The sequence below is a fragment of the Magnolia sinica genome, chromosome 6 (assembly GCF_029962835.1).
Source record: "Magnolia sinica isolate HGM2019 chromosome 6, MsV1, whole genome shotgun sequence".
NCBI lineage: Eukaryota > Viridiplantae > Streptophyta > Magnoliopsida > Magnoliales > Magnoliaceae > Magnolia > Magnolia sinica.
The window spans coordinates 16,426,399-16,450,035 of record NC_080578.1 but is presented as its reverse complement, the minus strand read 5'-3'; the positions used below and the strand labels follow the sequence as shown (position 1 = coordinate 16,450,035).

General features: G+C 42.3%; 1 protein-coding gene across 1 annotated transcript; it reads left to right on the top strand.

The window, feature by feature from the left end:
* The first annotated feature begins 1,850 nt into the window (after nt 1-1,850).
* LOC131248401 (proteasome subunit beta type-1) lies at nt 1,851-18,456 on the top strand. Its single transcript, XM_058248677.1, has 7 exons — nt 1,851-2,017; nt 2,112-2,219; nt 13,785-13,866; nt 17,101-17,230; nt 17,313-17,455; nt 17,554-17,640; nt 18,007-18,456. Exons 1-7 carry the CDS (start codon nt 1,968-1,970, stop codon nt 18,079-18,081), a joined length of 675 nt encoding a protein of 224 aa, XP_058104660.1. The 5' UTR covers nt 1,851-1,967; the 3' UTR covers nt 18,082-18,456.
* Nucleotides 18,457-23,637: the final 5,181 nt, after the last annotated feature.

Sequence of the window (23,637 nt, the reverse complement as noted above, 5' to 3'; positions counted from 1 at the left end):
TTTGGTCCATTCAAAGTTCAGCTTGAACTCTTAGGTGCGTTTGACCTAGGGAATTAGGTGGGGTTTACTGTATTTCATCCCATGCAATTCTATCCAACATTTGGAAAGAATGTGAAAGGTTAGGATTAGGTGGGATGGAATTTCATTTAGTCTCATAGAATTGAATTGCATTTGGTCCCATGCAGAATTTTCATGGATTTTGAAATTTCACTACACATGTGGGCCCCACATTAAAACATGCATTTATCCATGCCGTCCATCCATATATACCATTTACACGTGACATTCTAGTTACATACGTGTACAAGTGAACAACATCTGTTTTGAATTTGGTTGTTGATTACAATTCCATGGTCCATCAAACATGATTTTGCTTAATCCAATATTTTCCGTAGGAAGAATTTGTAGAATTTGCAGACATGCAATCATTGTGCAATAATAATGTTAATCCTATCTAATACAATTTAATACCATTCAATTCTATGGTCCAAACACACCCTTGAGGTTTCAACAGGCCAAGCTGAGGTCTCGCCCAGTCTTGTCCCCATGGAAATCCTAGGTCCAGGCTTGGTGCAGATGATGAAGGCCCAAAATAAATGGGCCCAAGGATGTGTAGCCCAAGCCTGACTTCAGCACGAGCTCGAGCCTGGCCACCCACTTTTGTGCAAGAGCTGTGTTGTTCATTAGGCATGCCTCACGATGCATGATAAGTGACAAAAAAGCGAGACTCACAGGATCTTAGACGTGGCTCAGGTGGGTCCCAATTAATAAACACGCTTAAATTTTAGGCACAGACCCAGCCCTCTGGACTAGTATTTCAGACCATAACTGACTCGAATCGGGCCAGCCCTGCTGATGACTCTTGCCTATTCAGCAAGATGGTGCAACTCAGCAAAACGAACCCTTTTCTCAATGCAGCTGTGGCCGTGTGACCTGTAGTCCCAAAAAAATAAAAATGCATCAGGGTCCATACCTAGTTGAAATGCAGGTGGAGGTGGCCATAAGCGTGGGTTGATTGGCGTGATCCGCTGGATTTGAGCTATGGTCTGTCAAGCCAGAAAATAAGGACCATTTTGAAAACCAGCTGGGCATGGATTGAACCGTAGGTGACCCAATGGGCATGGCCAGATGACCTAACCCAACCTTAACCATGAAATAAAGCATTTGTATAGAAATTTATCATCCGGACCTAAAAGGTTAAAATCACGGTTTAAAGACTCAGCGGCTCGTTCCGAATGGTTCAGTCCAGGGGCCAGTCGTGGCTTGCCCAATTTGTGACATGACTGATTTGTTTTATTGAACCAGAATGGGTCCGACCAAGTTTGAGTTGAGTCGCATCAGAGCCGTCCAAGTATTAAAACCATGGTTAAAACACTTGCAGCTGCTTTGAGCCTGAACCACAACAAAGGTTGAGAGTAGCAAGCCTGGTCCAGGCAAGTCGAGCCTGGTTACAATTCAAGGAGTTGGTCCGGTGAGGCTGCTGGTGGTAGCCTAGCCAGCGGGTCAGCCTCCCACTAATTCGACCCATTGCAAGCCGTGGTTTTTTGAATCAGCGACTCGAACTGACAAGGTCGGTATGACTGACCCGACCCATTGCCACCCACCCAGCTCGGCCACCAAGATCCGTGCCGTTCATCAGTATGTCCAAGGCCAGTGAGTACCCTTTGCTTAAATGTGTCCACTCATCAGATGGCCCCACGTTTGCACCGAGCACAGGCCGCCGTCTATCCACGTTTGGCCCGTCGAATGAGCGGACACGCCCAATTTCCACGTTTCTTACACACGGGTACCAAGAAGGCACGTGCGTGGGGAAGTGCCTCGTCGAGCTAGCAGACCTCCTTTCTTGATAGCCAAGAAACTAGTACAGGCAAGAAATAAGAGCAGCGAACCTCCATTTCCCAGCCCTAAAAATCATCCCTTTTTTAACATTCTCTTCTCCGCCATCAATCAATCCATCAAGAAAAGCAATGGCTACCAAACAGCAAGCGAACTGGTCCCCCTACGACAACAACGGAGGGTAAGCTTCTTCCTTCACTCCACAACCAAAAGATATCTCTCTCTCAGAAACCCTAACGCATTTGAAAAATCCCCTTCTCTGCATCTTCTTCCAGTACATGCGTCGCAATCGCAGGTGCTGATTACTGCGTCATCGCTGCTGACACCCGCATGTCCACCGGCTACAGCATTCTCACCCGCGACTACTCGAAGATCTCGAAACTGTAAGGCTTTTTCTCCAATTCGATTTCCTTTGCTTTTCTGGTCTTTATTTGTCATCGATCGAAATTATTCTTCTTCTCCTTTCGCTCTTTCTCTGTCTCTCTATTTAAGTAGTAGTTTCACCTGGAATTAGATTATATTGTTATATTCGACAATTCTAGCGTAAATTGTGAAAAATAGCTTCTGCAATGGATCGAGGTTCGAGTCAACTCAGACCTGGGCCACCATTGAGTTTTAGTTGAATTTTGAGTCTTTTAGATCTCGGATCAAACCTACTGGCCCGATATTGCATCTGCATATAACTTCATCAACCTAAAAGCTTTGCATAGATCTTATTTCTAATTATTTATTATAATAGTGAGATGCAATGGATCATACCACCATGATCTGTGCTGCAAACTGGCCCAATTCAGGGCGGGTTTGGCAGAATGTTGATATGATGAAATCCCGCTTTTATTGCAGTGGAAATTGTTTATAGTCTGACTGGAAGACATTCCTATCTGCAATGGAAGTACCGTGATTTCAAAACCCAATATCTGGCTACCACGTGTGTCCTGCAACTGCAAACCTTGAACACCTCAGCCTGTCTAGATGCACTTGTGCAAAAGGGGTTTCTGGAGAGGGGGGTCTCAAGCCTTTGTTTCTGGTCGACTCAACCAAAACCAGTTGGATTGGTTTTTGTTGAATTGGCATTTTAGCACCTATTTTGTCAAGCGGGATGGGGAAATGGGGGTTTACAAATTGCATCCAAACGCACATAGAAAAACCCGGTTTGGCCTGAAAGGGGGTTCATGCCTCAAATACCCCTTTGGTGGGTGCTTCGAAATGGACCCTACTGCGGGACCATGTTTCCTATTTTTTTGCAATAAACGGTACATCAGGAAGCTGGTTAGTATATTATGATTGTGAAAAATGGTGCATGAAAATGTTGTTTCTGAACAAGTATGCTTACTGACAAAGAGCAGCGTAAGCTATTTGTGCTGCTATTCATAAAAAAAGAAAGTGTTAGCTTTTCTTTTCTTTATTTAAATTTTGGATGGACAATCAGGCCAAGAAATATATTAAAATTCAAAAGCAGAGATACAATCAACTTAGAACATTAACACTCACACTTCTACTGTCCTTCATCAAGCAGAAAGAAGAGCAAAAAACAGGGAGGCAAAAAGCAGCAAGAGACTGCAACTCCAAAGGAGAATCAGGACTGCGAGGCTACTGTCTAGTAATCAAATAATTCAGCCCTAGACACCCCTTCCTCAGTGAATTTGTTTGGTACTGATTGGGCACGTTGCCAGCCTTTAGTTGAGAAAAGCACTAAGGGCCTGTTTGGATGCCACTTAAAAATAACGTCATCTTATTTAATTAAGGTGATTTTCAATTAGAGATCATGATTTTGGTCATCAAGATTATCCTTCCCAAAAATAAATATTAATCTCTAATACATAATGGCGATTAACTAAAATGAGATGAACTCATTTTTAAGTGGCACACAAACAGGCCCTAACGAGGTCCATGCAGTTATCATTGAGGTTTTTCTTCATTGCACATGTGCAAGCATGGCACATGTGAGTGAGATCGAGGCCGTTCATCATATTTGGCCCACTATGGATATGCCCTGGTAAAAAATAGACTGCTTTGCTTCTCAAGTGGACTAGACATGTAAGAGAAGAAAGAACAGTTATAAAAAATGATTGAGAGTTCATATATATTGTGTGATGTATGTGTGGCCAACCTGATGAGCTGACCAACCTGATTTCTGGGCGAACCCACATGTGATCGGTGCAAAAGTAATAAACACGCAGCAAGTGGATATTTGTGGAGCATTTCTTGACAGCAAGGGGATACTGTTCTGTTTGTGTGGTAGTGTTAGTATGAAAGCGAATGAAGCCAAGATGTAAGCTCTCTTGGAAGGTCCATAGATTTTCAGCTCTAAGCTTTTTGGAATACTCATTTTTATGGGTGGATAATTCAAATGCAATCACGTGAGTTCTAAGAAGGAATCAGGATCCATGGTGGTTGACATTGATAATCAATAAACTACTGATATGGCTGCTACTTAAGACATCCTTGGCATTCACATTCCTCATGAGCTGACAAGGCAGCAGGGTGGTATATTTGTAGAAGTATTGGGCAATCTCCGGCTAGAGCATGAACCTACTACGGCAAAATACATTAACAAACCCATTTGTAATATATAGGGAGTATTGTAGTTGTAATCTGTTCAGGAATGTGAGGCTGCATCAGGTTAATATGTTATTGAAATTCAAGGTACAAATTCAAAATCCAAGGTTCAAGATTCAATAACAGAAGAAAGAGAGAGCAAGCATGACTTGTTCCAAAGGTAGAGAAGTTCGACCTAAAGGGAAAGAAGCTCGATCTAAAGGTAATGAAGCTTGATATTTAGTCAGAGAAGATCAATCCAAAGGTCGAAATCCTTCCCATGTTCCATCTAGGGATAGTAGAAGAGCTAGATTGAGGGACCCTTCTCAAGGATCAAAGCATCCGACAGTGCTATGAAGATACCACGACAACATTGGCGATTCGAGGGAGCTTGATGGGGATTTTGTTCAGGAATATGCTTCTCAACGAAAGTGAAATGCCTCTTCAAGAGGAGCAAATGATTTCTGCGTGACAAATGATAAAGGTAAAGGTGTGGTGGTGGTAGGAGGAGATTCAAGAGAAGACGATGGAACCCCTAGGAGCTGTCATCTGAGAAGCGGAGGTTAGGACTCCTATTGTTAAGATGCTTCTTTAGAGTTCGATTGGGAAGAAGATTCCAGAAGTTGGATCCTGGTTGGTAAAGGGAGTAAAAAGAGTAAACCTAAGTCCTGGTTCTAGGGATTCGATCCACTGAGAGAACTTCCAACCCTCTTTGTGGACCAATTCCCAAAAGAATGGATGGAGATTCATCTCTCACGTGTTTGGTAGATTTGGAAAGGTTAGGGAAGTGGTCATTCCAAGGGTGAAAAGCTCGGCCTCCATCAAAGGCTTTTGTCTTTATGAGAATGGATGAGGATGAAGACAACTTCCGCACTATCAAAGGTCTCTAATGCGCCCCCCCCCCCCTCCCCCCTTGTGATAGTGGCAGAGGGAGATTCGATTCCCTCTGGGGGCCCGATATCCTATAAGGAAGCCCTTTAAGGGTTTTGTACCCTCCACCGGTGGATCTTGCTCCCCCTTGCCCGCAGGTTGTCCCTTCCACCTCAGTTTCTAGGTCAATTAACGAGGTTCCTATTATCATAGCTTCTCGAGGTGTCTTGTCTAAGGCTAGGGAAGTCCTCCAATGAAGTGCTGCCGTGTCTTTGTGTTAGGGTTTATCTTTACTCGATTTCACTATCTGGTTTGAGTTTTATTGTAATTTGGGGTGGGACAGTGTGCTTCTTTGGCACCTCAACCCTTCAACAGTCTGGGTTTCTCTTCCTTCCTTTGCAAATATTGACGGTGTGATATTTACAGGTCTCCTCCATCGAGTTGGCCCAATGGAGTCCATTTGCAAATGGGCAGATTGATTGAAAATTGGGTCTGCGAATGTTCGGTTCCTTTTTTCGGAAGTACCCTTAGAGCTTTGGTTTGAAGAGTTTTTCCTATCCTTAAGTTCTTGTACCAGAGAGGTGATTCTAGTGGACCAGGCGACTGAGAGATGGGAAAAGCTCCGCTTGCTAATACTTTATATCTGAGTGAAGAGGATGACAGTGGTGTCAAGGTAGGGGAGGATTCCATTGTGATCAAGGTGCTTAGTGAAGACAGTTTGGGTCCTTTGCAGTCATTTGGGCAAGCTCTAATGGATGCTAATGGTGGTTTCCGTTCGCCTCCCCCATCAGTCCCCGTTGGAGTTGACAATGGTTCTCTTTTTGTTGCCTTGTGGACCACCCAATCCAGTGTCTCTTGTGTGAATCATGTGCCCCAGCCCCAACTCGTGTGTGGATGAGTGGTGTGTCTGACTTTGCACCTATCACAGGTGTGGGACACCAGGCCCTGGCTCAGCAGACACCTGTCCTTTCGCCCACTTTTAGTCTTGGTTGTTGGCTTCTTGCTCCTTCCTTGTGTTCTAGAGTGCCTTAGAGAAAGTCGCCACCTGATGCCATTGATGAACGACTAGAGATGGTTATCTTGTGGGGATCTCTCATCTCGTAGCGATATCTTGTAGCCCCCTCTCATCGTGGCGATTTCTCCTCCCATCATTAATGTATCTAAGGGCTCGAGGCTTGCCTCAAGCGGTGTTTCAGCCACATATCAAGAGAATATTATTGTGCTTGAGAGAGACAGAGCTGTAGCGGTTGACTTTGTAGGTGTTGTCTCCCCTTCTTCTCTCCTAGAGGTGGCGTGTCAGGCTCCTTTAACTATTGAGGATATGTGTCAAACTCGAAGCGAGCTCATTAAAGAGGGCATGCCGGCTATCCCCTCCTTTTCTAGTCTGGGCGTTGACATGAGGGCAATGGAGGACTATTCTTTAAAGCCTATTGATGTTCCTTTAACATGTGTCATCCTTCTCTCAATGTCTTTTGAGGCAATAAATCATCCTTCTTTTATTGTGATGGATATGTGTTCGAACAAAGGATCGTTTGGTTTTCTCTTGAGCGTAGCTGTAGTCTCCTTGTCAGATTTGGGAGGCTTAAGGGAGGCGAATTTCATGTCTCCTGACGATGTATCTCTTTACTCTTTCAAATGTTAGACATGCAGGCTTGAGCTCGATCATGTGTACTAATCTCTCGAAGGATGTTGGTTAGTGATAGTAGCCTGGATGGAGATGACTCCTCTTTTGACCCATCTCGCTCTTCATAAGATTTTCTCCCTATTGATTTGTCTCCTTGGGTTAGCTCTACGCATCTTTTTGAGAGTGCCCTTCTCTCTCATTCAGTTTTGGTCTCTTCTCCCTCTCCCATCCCATCCTCAGATGTTTTCGATACTCCTCTTTGTGAGCGCCTTTGGATCCTAATCATTTGGTTTTCTCTCGAGCATAGCTGTAGTCTCCTTGTCAGATTTGGGAGGCTTAAGGGAGGCGAATATCATGTCTCCTGACGATGTGTCTCTTTACTCTTTCGAATGTTAGACATGCAGGCTTGAGCTTGATCACGTGTACTAATCTCTTGAAGGATGTTGGTTATTGATAGTAGCCTGGATGGAGATGACTCCTCTTTTGACCCATCTCGCTCTTCATAAGATTTTCTCCCTATTGATTTGTCTCCTTGGGTTAGCTCCACGCATCTTTTTGAGAGTGCTCTTCTCTCCCATTCAGTTTTGGTCTCTTCTCCCTCTCCCATCCCATCCTTAGATGTTTTCGATACTCCTCTTTGTGAGCGCCTTTGGATCCTAATCGTTTGGTTTTCTCTCGAGCGTAGCTGTAGTCTCCTTGTCAGATTTGGGAGGCTTAAGGGAGGCGAATATCATGTCTACTGACGATGTATCTCTTTACTCTTTCGAATGTTAGACACGCAGGCTTGAGCTCGATCACGTGTACTAATCTCTTGAAGGATGTTGGTTATTGATAGTAGCCTGGATGGAGATGACTCCTCTTTTGACCCATCTCCCTTTTCATAAGATTTTCTCCCTATTGATTTGTCTCCTTGGGTTAGCTCCACGCATCTTTTTTAGAGTGCTCCTCTCCCATTCAGTTTTGGTCTCTTCTCCCTCTCCCATCCCATCCTCAGATGTTTTCGATACTCCTCTTTATGAGCGCCTCTCGATCCTAATCGTTCCTTCTCTAGTCTTGGAGTTTCTCCTTGCATCTAGTCTATTAAGATTGGAGGTCCTTTCGCTAATTGCTTTCAGTGTTTTAAATATCGACGATATTTGCCAATGTATCCCACGATATTTCTTGTATACCACTTGTGCGATACGAAATGCACAAGTAGTGGGATATATCCCACATGTTCGATTCGATGAACATTTTTTTTTTTTTTTTTGTAAATCATGTTAAATTAGTGTTGAATTGTTACAAATTCATGTTTTTTCATGTTTTGCATGAAAAAATCATGGATTGAGAGCTTCAATTTTGAGATTTGGAGGAGAAGGACCGAGTTGTGGAAAATTGAAAAAAAATCCAATTTCTCGCAAATTGGTTGCAATATTTGTGTCCAAACATAAAATCAAACATGTAACCTGATTTAGTTATTCTTCCTTTTCTTTTGAATGTATTGCTTGTGTTTCCACACGTCTTCTTACATTTATAAATTATATGAATAAACTTTGAAGATACTTGTATCAATTCAGTTAGATAACGCATAAATTAGGACCTCATACAAAGAAAACCTATTATGTGCACTTGTTTTTTTGTAATGTTTTGATATGTGTGTATTGAGGTCTTTTTTAACAATCGCTAAAATTTCATTGAAAAATTTGACCAATTTCCAATGCTTCCCCATGTTTTCGACAACAATGATACATTACGCGATACAACGGATATATCCCATGTAATAATTGTTACGTATCCGTATCCCAAGAGTGCGATACGTAACGCGATATCGATATTTTGAACATTGGTTGCTTTCTCCCTTGAGAGTCCCCCTTCTCCTTTCCTTTTGGATTTAGATGGGCTTGAGGTGGTGCGTTTGGGTGGTATGGTTTAGGGCCATACGGTGGAAACTCTATAGTCTATATGTTTCCCTAATCAGGGCTTCTTTATGTCTAGATGACCTTATGAACCATCAAGGAACTTGTTCCCCCTCTGCCATCTCGGTGGGGCTCTTGGAGGGGTTAGTGAAAACAATTAAAAGGAAAAGATGGGTCAGGGATGCGGTCTATCATGTTGAAAGACTCCTAAGGGTGGTGTTTGGCAATAGGGACAGATTATTACATCACCTTATTTTAGCTGGTGGCAAAAAGGGGTCTTCGTGTTTTTGCTTCCAAGGTTCCCCCAAAGGGATCTCCTAAATCGATGATAGGTAATAAAGAGCTCGTCAACCTAGGGTTGACTCTGGATGGCCTTATCGAAGTCATACCTATGAACGAGAGAAGGGAAAGAGGGGTCAATTTGGAACGTTAGAGGGTTGGGCTACCCCCAGAAGTCGTCTCGAGTTAAGAAAATGCGCTCTTGTTCCAAAGTTAAACTGGTCATGATCCAGGAAACCAAGTTGTAGGCTATCTCAATAGGGGTATCATTTGCTCCATCTATATAGAATGGGAGACCCTCGATGCTGAGGGATCGGCAGGTGGGATCTAATCTACTGGCAAAAGGAGGATAGTTGGTCGAGCCTTTTTTAATGAACGTTGTGTTCCAGGAGGTGTCTTCTGGTTTTCGTTGGTTTTTCTCTGATGTCTGGTTTTTCTCTGATGTCTATGGCTTGACTTGGCTATCTCTTCGCAGTTCCTTTTGGGAAGAATTATCTTTTGTTGGGGAAAAATGGCATCTACTGTGGTGTATAGGAGGTGACTTGAATATTGTTCATTTTGATCATGAAATTTTTAATGAGTTTTAGATGATCTCTACATGAAGGGGTTCTCTGAATAGGCTGGTAAACACGAGCTGCTAGACCTTCATATGGATGTCAAATTTACATGGTTAAATGGTCACTCTTCCCCAACTCTATCCTCCTTACTGGATAGGTTCCTAGTTTCTCTAAGTTGGGTCCAACAGTTCCCGTTTACTTGCCAAAGAGGCCTGCCGAAGCTAGTTTCAGACCTTTGTCCTGTTCTCTTTGAAGTTGATGAAATTGATTGGGAGCCGAAATCCTTGAGATTTGAGCTTGCTTTGCCCAAAATGTAGGGATTCCACTCCTTGATCTCGGACTAGTGGTCATCTTTTGAGGTTGAGGGTCACCCGGGTTTTAAACTTTTCAAGAAGCTACAGATGTTGAAGTTGAAGCTTAAGGCCTGGCACTGCGAGATCTTTGGCCAGAGGGAAACCCAAATACAATTCAAGCGCTGGATGTCAAGGAAGAGGGAGGTTATCTCTTGAAAGAAAAGTTGGCTTCTTGAGCTAAGTATACCTCTGAGTATTGTTCTCGGCTTAAGGAGAAGGAAATAAAATGATGTCATCGGTCAATCTAGCTCAAAGAGAGCGATCGGAACACAAATTTTTTTTTTTTTCTCACGGGATTGCCAATGCCAGGGTGCACACAAATCGTATTTTCTCCCTTATGGTTAATGGTGAGAGTGTGGCTTACAAAGACCATATTTCCAGTTCCATTGTCAAATACTACCCTAACCTACTGTTGAATGAGGGTTTGATGTGTTCGAACATAGATGACTTAGAGTTTGATTGTATCTCTCATCTCAGGAGGATGCGGCCTCTTTGGAGAGGCTAATCATTTTGGACAAGATTAAGGCAATTGTCTCTGACTTGGACCTGATGGCTCCCCTTTAGCCTTTTTCCGGTCTTCCTGGGATTTGGTGAAGTCGGGTCTGTTAGGTTTTGCGAAGAATTTCTTTGAGTCCAACTGTCTGCCCTCTCAAATGGGAAGTACCCTTGTAGCCCTCATCCCCAAGTTGGAGGGTGCTTAGAATCTTAAAGACTTTCGGCCTATTAGCCTTATAGGCAGTTCTTATGAAATCTTACCTAAGGTTCTTAGTCAGAGATTGAGATCGGTACCCTCAAAGATCATTTCTCCTTTCGAAAGTGCGTTTGTGTTCAGGAGTCAGATCCTTGACAACGCCTTGATAGCTCATGAATGTCTTGATTCCTGCCAAATGGTAGGTAGGCCAGGTGTTGTTTGTAAGCTTGACCTTGAAGAATGGTTTTTGGGACAAATGGAGGGCCTAGATCCACTCCTGTGCATCTTCTGCAAGGTTCTCGTTGCCCATTAATGGATCGTCTTTCAGTTTCTTTAGTGTTTCCCGTGGTCTCCAGTAGGGTTATCCTTTGTCCCCTATCTTATTTGTTATCGTTTCAAAAGCTTTAAGTTGCATGGTTTCCAGGGGCTAGGAAGTGAGCCTTTTTAGGGGTTTCTTGGTTGAAAATTTTCCTAAGTGTATCTGTCATCTCCAGTTTGCTAAGGACACACATTGTTGTTTTGTGAAGCTAATAACACTATGGCAGACTTTCTGAGTATGACTATATGCTGGTTTGGAGTGGTTTCAGGTATGAAGGTTAATCTCTCTAAAAGCGATTTTTTCGAGGTTAATCTTTCTAGGGAGGAAGCTCTTTGCCCGGCATAGACAAAGTCCTTCGCATGCAGTGCGAGGTCCCACCCTACTACCTATCTTGGCCTTCCTCTTTGTGTGGGGAAACTTGCCTGCCATCTTTGGGATAAGATCATTGAATGTACGAAGCAGAAACTTTCCCTTGGAAAAGCAAGCTCCTTTTGTTGGGAGGCAGAATTACTTTGATTAAGTCTTCTCTTTCCAATATGCCCCTTTATTATATGTCTCCATTTCACTACCCAAAATCAGTTCTCCTCCGAGTTGATAAGCTCCAAAGGGAATTCCTTTCGCAAGAGGGATCCTCCTTTACAAAATTCCCACTTTTAAACTGGAAAGAGGTTTGAAGGGGAGCGGGCATAAAGCAGTTCGATTTGGTCAATGAGGCTCTCTTGGATAAATGGGCTTGGAGGTTTGGGCGGGAGGACTCTAGCCTTTAGAGGTTGGTTATTGTTACTACCGTTTCGGTTGGTGGACAAAGGCTTCATCCCTCTACCATTCGTCCTTTCTTTGGAAATGGATCGTTAGGGTTGCCCCAAAAGTTTTCGATGGCTTGGATTTTGTTGTGGGTGATGTGGAGAGAATCAGATTTTGTGTAGATATATGGTGTGGCGGCTCCTTCCTCAAATTTGCCTTTCCGGCCTTGGCTGCTCTTTGTCTTGTCGCGGATATTTTCATGGTGAATTGCTTTTTTGGCCAGGGTGAGGGAAGTGTTTGGCTTCCTCCGTTTGGGAGGAATCTTCCTGATTGTGAAATCCTGGATCTGACCACTCTTCTGTCTCGTTTGCAGGGATATATTCCCTCTCCAGGTTTGGAAGACTCTAGTATGAAGCCTGGCCAGCTTGGGTAGCTGGTGTGGTCCTCCTACAGGTCCCTCATGAGTCCTGCTGCTTCTATTAATTGTTGTCATTCGGGAGTTGTTTGGTTCTATGGGGCTCCTCCTAAAGTAGCAGCCTTCACATGTTTGGTTAGATAGAACCGAATCCTTACCATTGATAATCTTTGGAAAAGGGGCATATGATCTTGACCAATGTGTGCCTGATGTGCCTCTAAGAAGCTGAATCAATCGATCATCTCTTCCTCTGTTGTGCTTTGGACATTTGATTGTGGGTATCCTTGACCTTGCGGAATTCTAGTGGGTGGAGGATCATTCCCTTCGCTGTTCTTTAGGAGATTTGGGCTAAAAGAAACAATTGTTGTTTCCGTAATTTAAGGGTTCATTTTTCTTTTCTTTTCTTTCGGCTTTGTTTTGTTTGGCCATGCCTAATAAATTGATTCATAACCAAACCCCCCCTCCCCCCCCCCCCGTAAAAAAAAGAAAGAAAGAAAGAAAAAGAAAAATGAAAAAAAGAGGAGGAATGTTATGCTATGTTTCGAAAAAAAAGAAGAAGAAAACGAAAAAAAAAAAGAAGAAGAAGAAGAAGTTAAGCCACATAACTAGCTGTACTGTTTCCCTGCGCACTGTAACTGATCTGATGCCATGTTGGATCAAAATTGAAATGAGCTTCTTGACAAGATATTCAATAATGGTAATGGTGACCGTAATGGCCAGCCTTATGGCTGTTACGGTATGGGCTGTAATGGCCATATGGCCTTGTAACTGTCAATTTCTTTTGAAGGAAGAAAATGCATTGGCCCGATATAGGACTGTTAGCAGCATGTATTGGCCCATTACATGCCACTAGAGAGCTGTTATGGGCAATTTTTAATTATATATATTTTTAGAATGGGTGTTACAGTCCGGTATCGCATGACGGGTCCAACCGTTACCATTATGTAACCATTTTTTAATGCCATGTTTCTTAATTCACTAAAACTACCTAATTGGAGTATAAATGAGGTATCATAGTCGTACTCAACTAAGGTCTGCTAAGCAGCATAACTAGCTCTACCTTCTGCTATCTCCCTATGCATTGCCATTGATGCCATGCCAAGAAGAGCAGCTCAATTCATTAAAAAGGTCCGTTCATAGTTTTTATGTGGTGTCGTAGCTGTACTTTGCCAAGGACTGCTAAGCTACGAAACTAGCTCTACTATCTTCCCCTGAACTGCATCATCACTAGTGCCACTATGCCTGCTTAAATTGTGTCAACATAGTCAACCAATATACCAAGACTTCTAATTCTGCTAGGATAGATGGGCTACCTTTGGTGGTGTCTACCCAAAGTGAATAGATTTTATTTATTTTTATTCTTTTTTGTGAAATGATGATGATTTTATTGCAGCAAGGCCAAAGCTAAAGAAAAGTTGTGTTTAAGAATAATCCAAGTGCATGTAGTGTTTATGATATAATGGAGTTGCATCCGTTAATTTGTTATTCCTTTCTTCTTAAATACAGAAAAAAAAATGCAAGTCCTCAAATTAGGCAAGTTTGGTCTTCATTACCTTTACTGCATGGGGCACTATTTAAATATGGAATTTAATTTTAATTATTCTCTTGCTGTGATGGAGATATGATAACTTGAAATGATGTGGTTATGCTGATGTTCTTGCAGAGCAGACAAATGTGTAATGGCTTCTTCGGGCTTCCAAGCTGACGTGAAAGCCCTTCAAAAGAACTTGGCAGCCAGGCACTTGGTGAGTGGTTAGAAGCTTAGAAGATTTAAAAGCGTACAAATTCCATCATACTAACAGAAATTTCTTGCCTTAAAGTATGCTGAATGCGTTTAAATGTATGTGTCAAAATTTTATCTACTTTCATGTTTCCATGTGGATTGCCTGTCATGCAGATGCATATCAAATGTACAATATTGGGAAATTGGAGGTTCCATTGAGCTTTTCTTTTTTCTCCGTGTTGGTTATTTAACTCTCCCTAATAATTTATTTAACAAATTGAAAATCTAAATAATCAAAACAATTTACTGTATGGCAAAGTTCAAGTAATGTGATGCAGAAAACGGGCTACTTTATTTGCAAGTGATTTGTGTGCAAGAGAGGCATGTGATTCATCAAGAGTCAAGACTGCGCTTGAAATGCCCTACTAGATCTCTCAAAGAAAAAATGATAAATAGATTAACAAAAGATGAACTCTTGAAGAATCTTCTACCATGGGCCTCTTCTTGCAAATTTCCATGATTCACATGAGCTTTTGGTGATAAGAAATAGCTTATTTCCCGTCTTTTGTTGCAATTCCCTCCTCACGTGCACCCACTTCAAGCTATTTCTTGTAGTTAAGGTTGCAAATTATTGATTTCCAAGACGTAGCCTCCTGTTACAGCGATTTTGAGCCTTTTCATTCATGTACCTTTCTTTTTGAAAGGTGAAGAAGTCTATTAATAAGAAATAAAAAAAGGAAGAAAGAAAAAGCACACAATAGTTAACACAACAAGTTACCCTCTCATCACTTGATGTAACCAAATCGGAAAGGGAGAATCTCTGGTCAGACATGTACCTTTTTCTTGAAGACCAAATCACAGCTTCTTCACAAATGCAATAGAAAATAATAATAAATGGACCATGGTTGAAAACCTACAATCAATAACTGCCGCTCTTCTTCTACTGTGGGCAGAACATGCCAAAAGGGAAGAAATACATGCTACAGTCCAAACAAACTACTTTTATTTTATTTTCTTTTCTTTTCTTTTAATATTCCACAATAACTAATAAAAAACTGCCAAAACTAATCAGCAAAGAATCCTTAAATGTATACATGCTCTTCTTTTAAGTCAAGAGAAACTATAATACAATCCTAAACATGCATTGCTTCTAAACCTAATGATCTATTTCACTAAAATATTAAAAATGACTAGGATACCCTTGAACTCTGTCACCCCCATATAGGCTTTATGTAAATTGGCTGTAACTCAAACGGTGTCAGACTAGCATGATCTTGGGCTTGTTTGAAAGCTTATTCAATAGCTTGCAAACATAACGAGTTCTGTCTCATTCGGACTTCCTTTGGAACTGATTTGGGGGGGGGGGGGGTGGAATATGGATGGTTGGATGGTCTAGATCTTTGATCAGCCAACTTGTGTTTCCTGGATGCATCCTTTGATTGACTCTATGTGGTCATGGATGGCATATTCCTCCAACAACTCTGGACATCACAAAATAAAAAACCAAAAGAAGGAAAATACAGAGGAAAAGGGCGAGCTAAGACCCTCAATAAAGAGGAAAAGGGGGACCTAAGACACCCAAAAAACTCAAGCTAGCTACAATTTGCATTTTCCCCAATCCAATTCCCTGATAAGATTGGCATTGAGCACCCAAAAAATCATGCCAAGAATGGGCAGCTCTCCCGAAAGTTGAGGATGTCTGTATTCTCTCTGTTCTAGACTTATAATCCGAGGGAGGGAGTAAATGTTTTTCTGTGTGCATGCAAGTGTGCATTATTTATTTATTTATTTATTTTCACATATGCACATACACCCCCACACACTCACGCCATAGTGGGCTTTCACCACCTATGGATACTCAAACCCTTGACCGGGTGTTGAAACTCCCGAGAGTCTACCACCCGAGCAAGAGCAAGGATCCACATGCAAGTGTGCATGTGTGTGAGATAGTAAATGTTTTCTGTGTGCACGCACATGTGCAAGTGTGCATGCACGTGAGATAGTAAATGTTCACAAGCAGGCACTTGCTTTTGTGGTGGTGAACTTGTGCTTTTGTGGTAACATGTGGAACCTTGCATAAAGACAAGCTTAGGACCTGTTTGGGGTTTCTGGCTATTGCAAAATTGATTCTCAAGAATTGTTTCTTGAGAATTGCTATGTGAAAAGGTGTTGAATCCCCAATGTTTCCCCACGAAGGTTTCAATGGTGAGTGTTGAATCCCCAATGTTTCCTGTAGTGTGGCCTGCCCAAAGTCTCGGATCCACCTCATTTTTTGGAGTCACACCCTTTACATGATATGGTAAAATAGATGGACGAAGTGGATGTCGCATGGTCATCTTGGTGGGGCCCACAACCTGCAGGTAGGGGTTGTAGTTAACTCGTGTCCATCCAACTTCTTGAAAGTGGAGATTTGCTAAGCCCACGCATGTGTACAATGCAACTCATGTACATGTCACACGTTCGTCATCATGGTGTGTAGGTCTGAGATCCAATCCATCCATTAGAAAAGGCACTGCCATATTCATACCTTAGCCCAAGAATTAGGTTGATCCACCTGCCACAGTTTGCAACACAAATGTACGGCTCTATAACACTGGTCTGAAGTTTTCTAACCCATTCACTGTAATCCAATATTGGGGCCCACCTTCTGAGTGGACCAGATTAATTTTAGGGAAAACATGGTCAAACCAACAGGTGGATGGATTTAATCTCAGACCTGTCTGCCATGATGGCACATATGTGAATGTGCATGGCTCTACACTCGTCTGCAATTAACAAACCTTCCAACAAGAGAGAGAGATCTTCGATTTTATGAGTGCTTTCCACAAGTTTGTAGAAGCGAAAACGACTGTAGGAAACGGGGGGCTATGTGCTGCATTAAAAAAAGAAGCAAATTTGGAAAATTGTTTTTCTAAAATTGATTAAGTGGCTAAACAAACGCACCTAAAGCCTAAAAAGGTGATTTTCAGAATCAAAATCACGAAAAACACAATTTTTCTAGCAAGGCCAAACAAGCCCTTAGGAATTTCCTAATAGGTTGGTCTTGGTCATCTCATCTCGGGTCATGGAGGCTTGGGCCTGGATTCTGGGCCTCTTTAATAAATAGTTCAGCCTCAATCTGACTTGACTCGATCCAAACCCAACCCAACTCTTTGGCACCCTTATATCCATGCCCCGTCCTTATACTTTTAGCCACCAAGAATGCTGGTGACTTGCTAAATTATTTGCTAACCTATTCACTTTCGTGGTGCTGCAGATCTATCAGCATCAACATAATAAGCAAATGAGCTGCCCTGCAATGGCTCAGCTCCTCTCCAACACGCTTTACTACAAGCGTTTCTTCCCATACTATGCTTTCAATGTCCTAGGGGGACTTGATAACGAAGGTGAAGATATCAACACAATGCCAATATGTAAACCATCGGTTATCTCTAACAATTGCAGCTGTCTTTTTAATTCCCACTTCAGGAAAGGGCTGTGTCTTCACATACGATGCAGTTGGATCGTATGAAAGAGTCGGATACAGCTCCCAAGGTTCTGGTTCTACCCTCATCATGCCTGTCCTGGATAACCAACTGAAATCTCCAAGCCCCCTTCTGTTACCTGCTGTGGTGAGGTGTCCAACTTTGCTTGTGTGGCTGAAATCTCCATGCCTTCCTATAATTTATTTTTATAAGATTTGACCTCGAAAAATGACTTGGGTGTTCAGGATGCGGTGACTCCGCTGTCGGAGTCGGAAGCAGTTGATATGGTTAAGGATGTTTTTGCATCTGCGGCCGAAAGGGATATCTACACTGTAAGTTTCTCAGATCCTATATTATTCTTTTATTGCAAATGAAGATGTGGAAACTATTGGGTCCTGATGCTTCCAGTCTATAGATGTGTGATTCATGGCTTGGTGATCCAAGCTGCTTATCTATGCACCCTCACAGTGGATAGGGGATGCCCAAAAAATTTCCATCAGTTTGGAATACCCTGGCCATTTGTGGGGACCACCAATCATCTGGGAGATTTGTGGGGCATTCCCCATCCGCAGGTCTAGCATGGTCCACATACCTGTCGGAGCTGGGAGCATCATGATTTTTTCTTTGCAGCCTGTTCCTTTTTCCATTTTCCATTTTTTTTTTGCTCTGTTTAATTAGCAGTTTGTTGACTTGTGCAGGGAGATAAGGTAGAAATAGTCATTGTAAATGCTGGAGGTATTCGACGAGAGTACACAGATCTCAGGAAGGACTAATCACCCACCTACCTGCTGCCGCTACAGTTAGAATTACCGACCAAAATATGGAAGTTAGTATTATGGCAGATGTTTGGTATTTTATTGGGAAGATTTGGCGATTGTTATGCTGTTAGATTTTGAAATGGAATCATGTGGAACAGCTGCCTCCAATATTCTTCCAAAGAAGTACCCAGCATCCGACATGTTTCTGTGTTCTTGAATAGTCGGTGCATGCATTTTACTTGTTCTTTGACTTTTCTTTTAAGAGGATTCTGATGCCCCGACAACCTGTTTGGGATGGTTAGATCATCCCTTGTATCCTTGTTTTTTTTTCTTTGGATTCCACATCCAGAGGGTTTTTATTCTGAAGAAGTCTGGCTGTTTCCCTTCTTACGTTATTGTCCAGTGCTCTCTACTCAAAATGAAATGGACATGGCTTTCCTATTTGATGTGATCTGGGAAGATGGTTATATGATTCATGGCCTGTGTAGTTGAAGCGCGGCCATGTATTTTGCAGTGGTGTCCATATTTGCATTGTATGCGTGGGTTTTCAGTTCTGACAAGTGCGACCAGGGTTTGGTTATCCTGACCTTGGCCTGTTTTCCCCTTCGTTGGTCGATACAAAAATCACCTCAGCATGAAATTGTTAACCTTTGGATCTATGGCCTTGAGACACGAGTTAAGAAGAGAAATACTGGTGGTCCGCAATCAACTAAAAATGATCCGAGGTCGCCTGGATCTCCTAATCTGGGATTCTTTTGACCATACTCAACTGGCAATGGCGCTGGGTCATCTGACCATGGGCTACTTATTAGAAGTGAAGATCTGTGGACGGCTCCCAAATAGTTGGGCCGGGCACATGAAATTTCTTTTGAAAAGAAAGCCATTTTATGATGGAATAATCTGTGTTATGTGCTAAAACTGTTTACCAACGACATAGTCTACCATGTGCTGTGGATCATTGCCTGCTATTTCCCATGGGCCAGCTTAATTAGAATACCTGCCTGATTGGTTACTAGGGAATTTAAAGTGGAACCCATCTGATCAACTGCTATTCACTTAAAGGAGTGATCTGACATGACTATAAACAACTGGTGGGTGCCAGTCTTCTCCTTGACCTGCCTAGTCCAGACCCATTTGCTCCCATACATGATCCTATTCATAAGAGGGGCAATGGGTTGGGTAGGCCCAACGAGCAGTGGGTTGGGTAGGTCCAACGAGTAAAGCGTGATCAAACATGGCTTAGTATGGGTGTACCTAGAGCTGGGCACCGAGTTAAGTCAGACCGAGTTAGGGCTGACCCGTCTTGACCCGGTTTTGAAATAGACCCGACCTGAACTCGACCCGACTCGGTACCGAGGCCAGCATGCCCGACCCAATCCGAGTCCACGTCTGGCCTAGACTAACCTGGACTGAGTTGGACCCGGTCACAAGTACCGAGTCGGGTCGGGTGCAGTGGATATTTGCAGGCTAAAATCACAGCTCATAACCTAGGTTCATCTGCCCGAATTGCAGCCTCTACATCAGCTACACGGCATGTCAAATCTGAAACATCAAATCTTGGTGGCTGCCTTGCTGCAATCTACTGCCTCAGCATCACATCTTTTTTGGGCCCGACTGTTCTGCAACCATCAGCCTCATCTTCTTTGGGCCCCGCTGTAAAACCCATTTACGACCAGTCCTTCCGCATCTGCATCTTCCCATATGCCCATTGCCAGATCTGCCATATACCCTTGCAGAATCCATCTCCAGCAACTGTTATTTCCACGAACCCCACAGTACCCTAACCATTGTGTGTGTGTGTGTGTGTGTGTGTGCGCGCGTGTGTCAGATCGAGTCAAGTAATACCGAGTCGGATTTCGAGGCGAGTTACTAGGTGACTCAAACTCGACTAGGTTTGAGTTCGGATTGGACAAAGTCTACTCGGATTTGGTTTGGATCAAGTCTGCTGAGTTGAGTATGTCCAGTCAAGTCCTCCGGTGCCCAACTCCAGGTTGTATCCATACCCTAAACCTGACCTGAACCCAATTACACGCACAGACATATATATGCCCTCAATATCCCAATTAATTTATAATCATCAGTTATTAATTTATCTATATCGATTGACACTTTAATTCAGAAAACTATAGAAAAAGAGGCTAGGTCCTCTACATATATCAATGCGGGATAAGCTTATACAACACTTTGCATGTGGGACCCATGTGATGTGTGTATTGTGTATGTCATCCAACCTGTCGACTGGTGCATGTAGTGCACCTGTCCACCAAGGTCGCCTCATCATGCAGTTTGTATGTCATGCAACTGATCCAACAAGCTGCCTGCCTAACCATGAAATTGGGATGCTCCACTATAAACATATGTTATTTGAGTTTTCTATAAAATCTAATTCTTAAGTAAAAGAATTCCATCGTAGATAGCTACCCAATATCCGAAAAGTCGCCCCAGGTGCCCATTTCAAGTCTGACATGGGCATGGATACGGTACAATACACATTGTTTGTTCTGTCTTAATACCTCAAGGACCTATTCAAAATGTGGAATTAGGTGGCACGGAATTTCATTTGGTCTAATGTAAGTTAAATCGCCATTTGAAAATGATAGGAATGATTGGATTAATCCAGGTGTCATATTATCCACTCTTGGCAGAAAAAATGGTGGGATTTTTGGTGAATTTCAAAATCCACTCATCTATAGGCTCACCATTGATGTATATGTTTTATCCATGCCGTCCATCTACATGTACCTTTTACACGTGATGATGGAATTGCATATGCATACAGGTGACCAACATCAGTTGTAAAATTTAGTCCATCATTATAGTTCCATGGTCTGCCAAACACAGGTTTAACTATTGCAATGTTTTTACCCAAGGAAGAATTTGATCCAAAGGTGAGTTTGGACGGTCAGAATACCATGGTATTTCCACACACAATCATTATATAATACTGGTGTCAACTCCACATAATGTACAATTTCATCCCGTATTCCAAACAGTCTCTAAGTTTGACCTGAACCTAGTACATCTCCATCCTTGGCTATTCATTTCCTCTATGAGATTTCCATTGGGGCACCGATTCCATACTGCCCCTTTATTGATATTCTACCAGGATGATATATGGCATGATTTGATTGAACAGTAAGCTACAATATGAGATGGGGCCAGCCAAGTACATGATGAGTTGAACCACTTTCAAGGATTCTTTGTGTGGGCCTCATCTCAACCAGTGGCTTATTGTTCAACCAGACCTTGGGCTGTCAAAGATGCAGCCAGTCGAATACCATTTGATGGAACAGCTTTTAAATATGTTTAGTATGCCCAATCTCTAACAGTGTTGCCTGTCATCCAATCAAAACCGGCTGTGTCATACTTGTACCAATATTGATACAAATATGAATAGTACCACATCCCCGTCCCCTACCACTATAGATTTAATTGGGGAGTGGATTAGGTGTTGCCTAAGTAACACCTTAGTGGGTGTTACCCTTACCGTGGGGCCCACCTCAATGATGTGTTACATATCTACTCTGTCCATCCGTTTCTCCATCCCATTTTAGGTCATGGTCTCAAAAATAAGCAGATCCAAATCTGAGGTGGTCCACGTGATAAGAAAAAGTGGTGATTGAATGCCTCATCATTACAAATTTCAAATGGCCCATCATAAGGTTTTTGTAATCTTTATTTCACATACAACCTGTTGATAATGTCAAGAAGAACTGGATGAAGGGAAAATATAAATATAAGCTTGATCCAAATTTTTTATAGCCCATAAAAAGTTTTAAATGGTCATTCATCATTGTTTTTAGTGGTATGGTCCACTTGATCGTTTGGATCTTCTTAAGGTTCAGGATTACATCCTAAAATGAGATGGAAAAACATATGGACAATGGGGATATACAACAAATGCATCAAGGTGGGCCTCACACAATTGGGGTAACGCCCACTAAGGTGTTACTAGGGTAACGGCCAATCAGCTCCCATTTAATTGGGTCGCGTGTAGATAGAGTTGTACATGAGCCAAGCTAACTTAAAAAGCTTGCTCAGCTTGGCTTGATCTAATTTGGTTTGACTCAGCTTGAACCATTACTTGAAGTGAGCCAAGCTTCTCATAACTAAGCTCATTTGGAAACGAGCCAAAGTTGAGCGGAGCTCAACTCGAACCTTGAGTCCATGCTTGGCTCACTCAAGCTTGGATCAAGTAATATGTATATAGTTTTTAAAAAAAAACTAAAACAATTTGCCCAACCATTTCCTTCCCTTTTTCTCTAACAAGCTCTACCCTTCGTGCTTGCCAGAGCTCCACACATACTCTCTCTCTCTCTTTCTCTCTCTCTCTCTCTCCATTTATCAGCTCGACCTACCCGACTCGAAACTCAGCTGTTCAAAATACGTCATCTTTTTCTCTCACAACTCAATAATAGGACATACATCTAATCTCTGTTTTTTTTTTTTTCTTTTCTTTTTAATTTATGTAATTGTTTGAATATAGAAAAATTTCCTATTTCAAAATTGAGATTTAAAATTTTGACTTACAAATTGAAAGGTTTGAAGTAAGTTAGGTTGGCCTGACTTGCTTTAGCTAAACACAACTTGCTCATACTCCAACTCAAATTGCTCGCTTGAACAATCAAGTCAAGTTAAGCTAGCATTTTGAGCTTGAAGGTTGAGCTGAGCAGGCTGAAGTAGTCATAGAAATGAGCTGAGCCGAGCTGAGCAAGCTAGAGCTCCCCTTAACTCAACTAGATGTACAACTCTACATGTAGGGGTGTCAATGGGCTGGGCTCATGCCTGAAAAATCAGAATTTTGAATAGACCTGGCCCAACGGCCCAGCCCAAAACATTTCAAAATTTGGGACGTGACTACACCAGGCCCCGCCGGTTGAGGACGCGGATTTCCTGCGAAAGCCTTTCGCAGGAAGTTCCTGCGCAAGGATGATGGGTGGGGCCCACCACTATGTTTCTGGGAAATATATTCCGTTCATCCATTTGGGGAGCTAATTTTAGTACAAGTGAACAAAAATGTGTTGGATCCAAAACTAAAGTGGACCACACCAGAGGGAAAATTGGGAAAAGAAATGCCTACCGTTGAAACCTTCTTGGGGTCCACCTTGATGTTTATATGCCACCCAAACCGTTTATAAGGTCATTACCACATGGATGAAGTGAAAATACAAAATAAAATAGCCTGAAACAAAGCTTTTATGGCCATAATAATGTTTCAACGGTTCTCACCGAATCTCCAATGTTTGCTCTATAAAATAAAATAGCCTGAAAGGCTTTCGCAGGAAATCCGCGTCCACCCGTTGATGGCCCTACTGGCGCCAGAGATGAGTTTTTAGGACCAGCGTCGGCACAGCGGCATCTGCCGAATCCTAATCCCGCCACGTCACTGTTGGAGCCCACGTCCGTTTAATTTTAAAATATCGCGACACTTTCACGGAAAGCTAATGAAAAATTTTAAAATCGTGATGATATCATAAGGTTTTCAAAATATCGGACGTTTTCAATATTTCACAATTTTGTTTCGATCATGTCCTAATATTGATGAGAAAATTATTTTAAATTTTAGTTAAT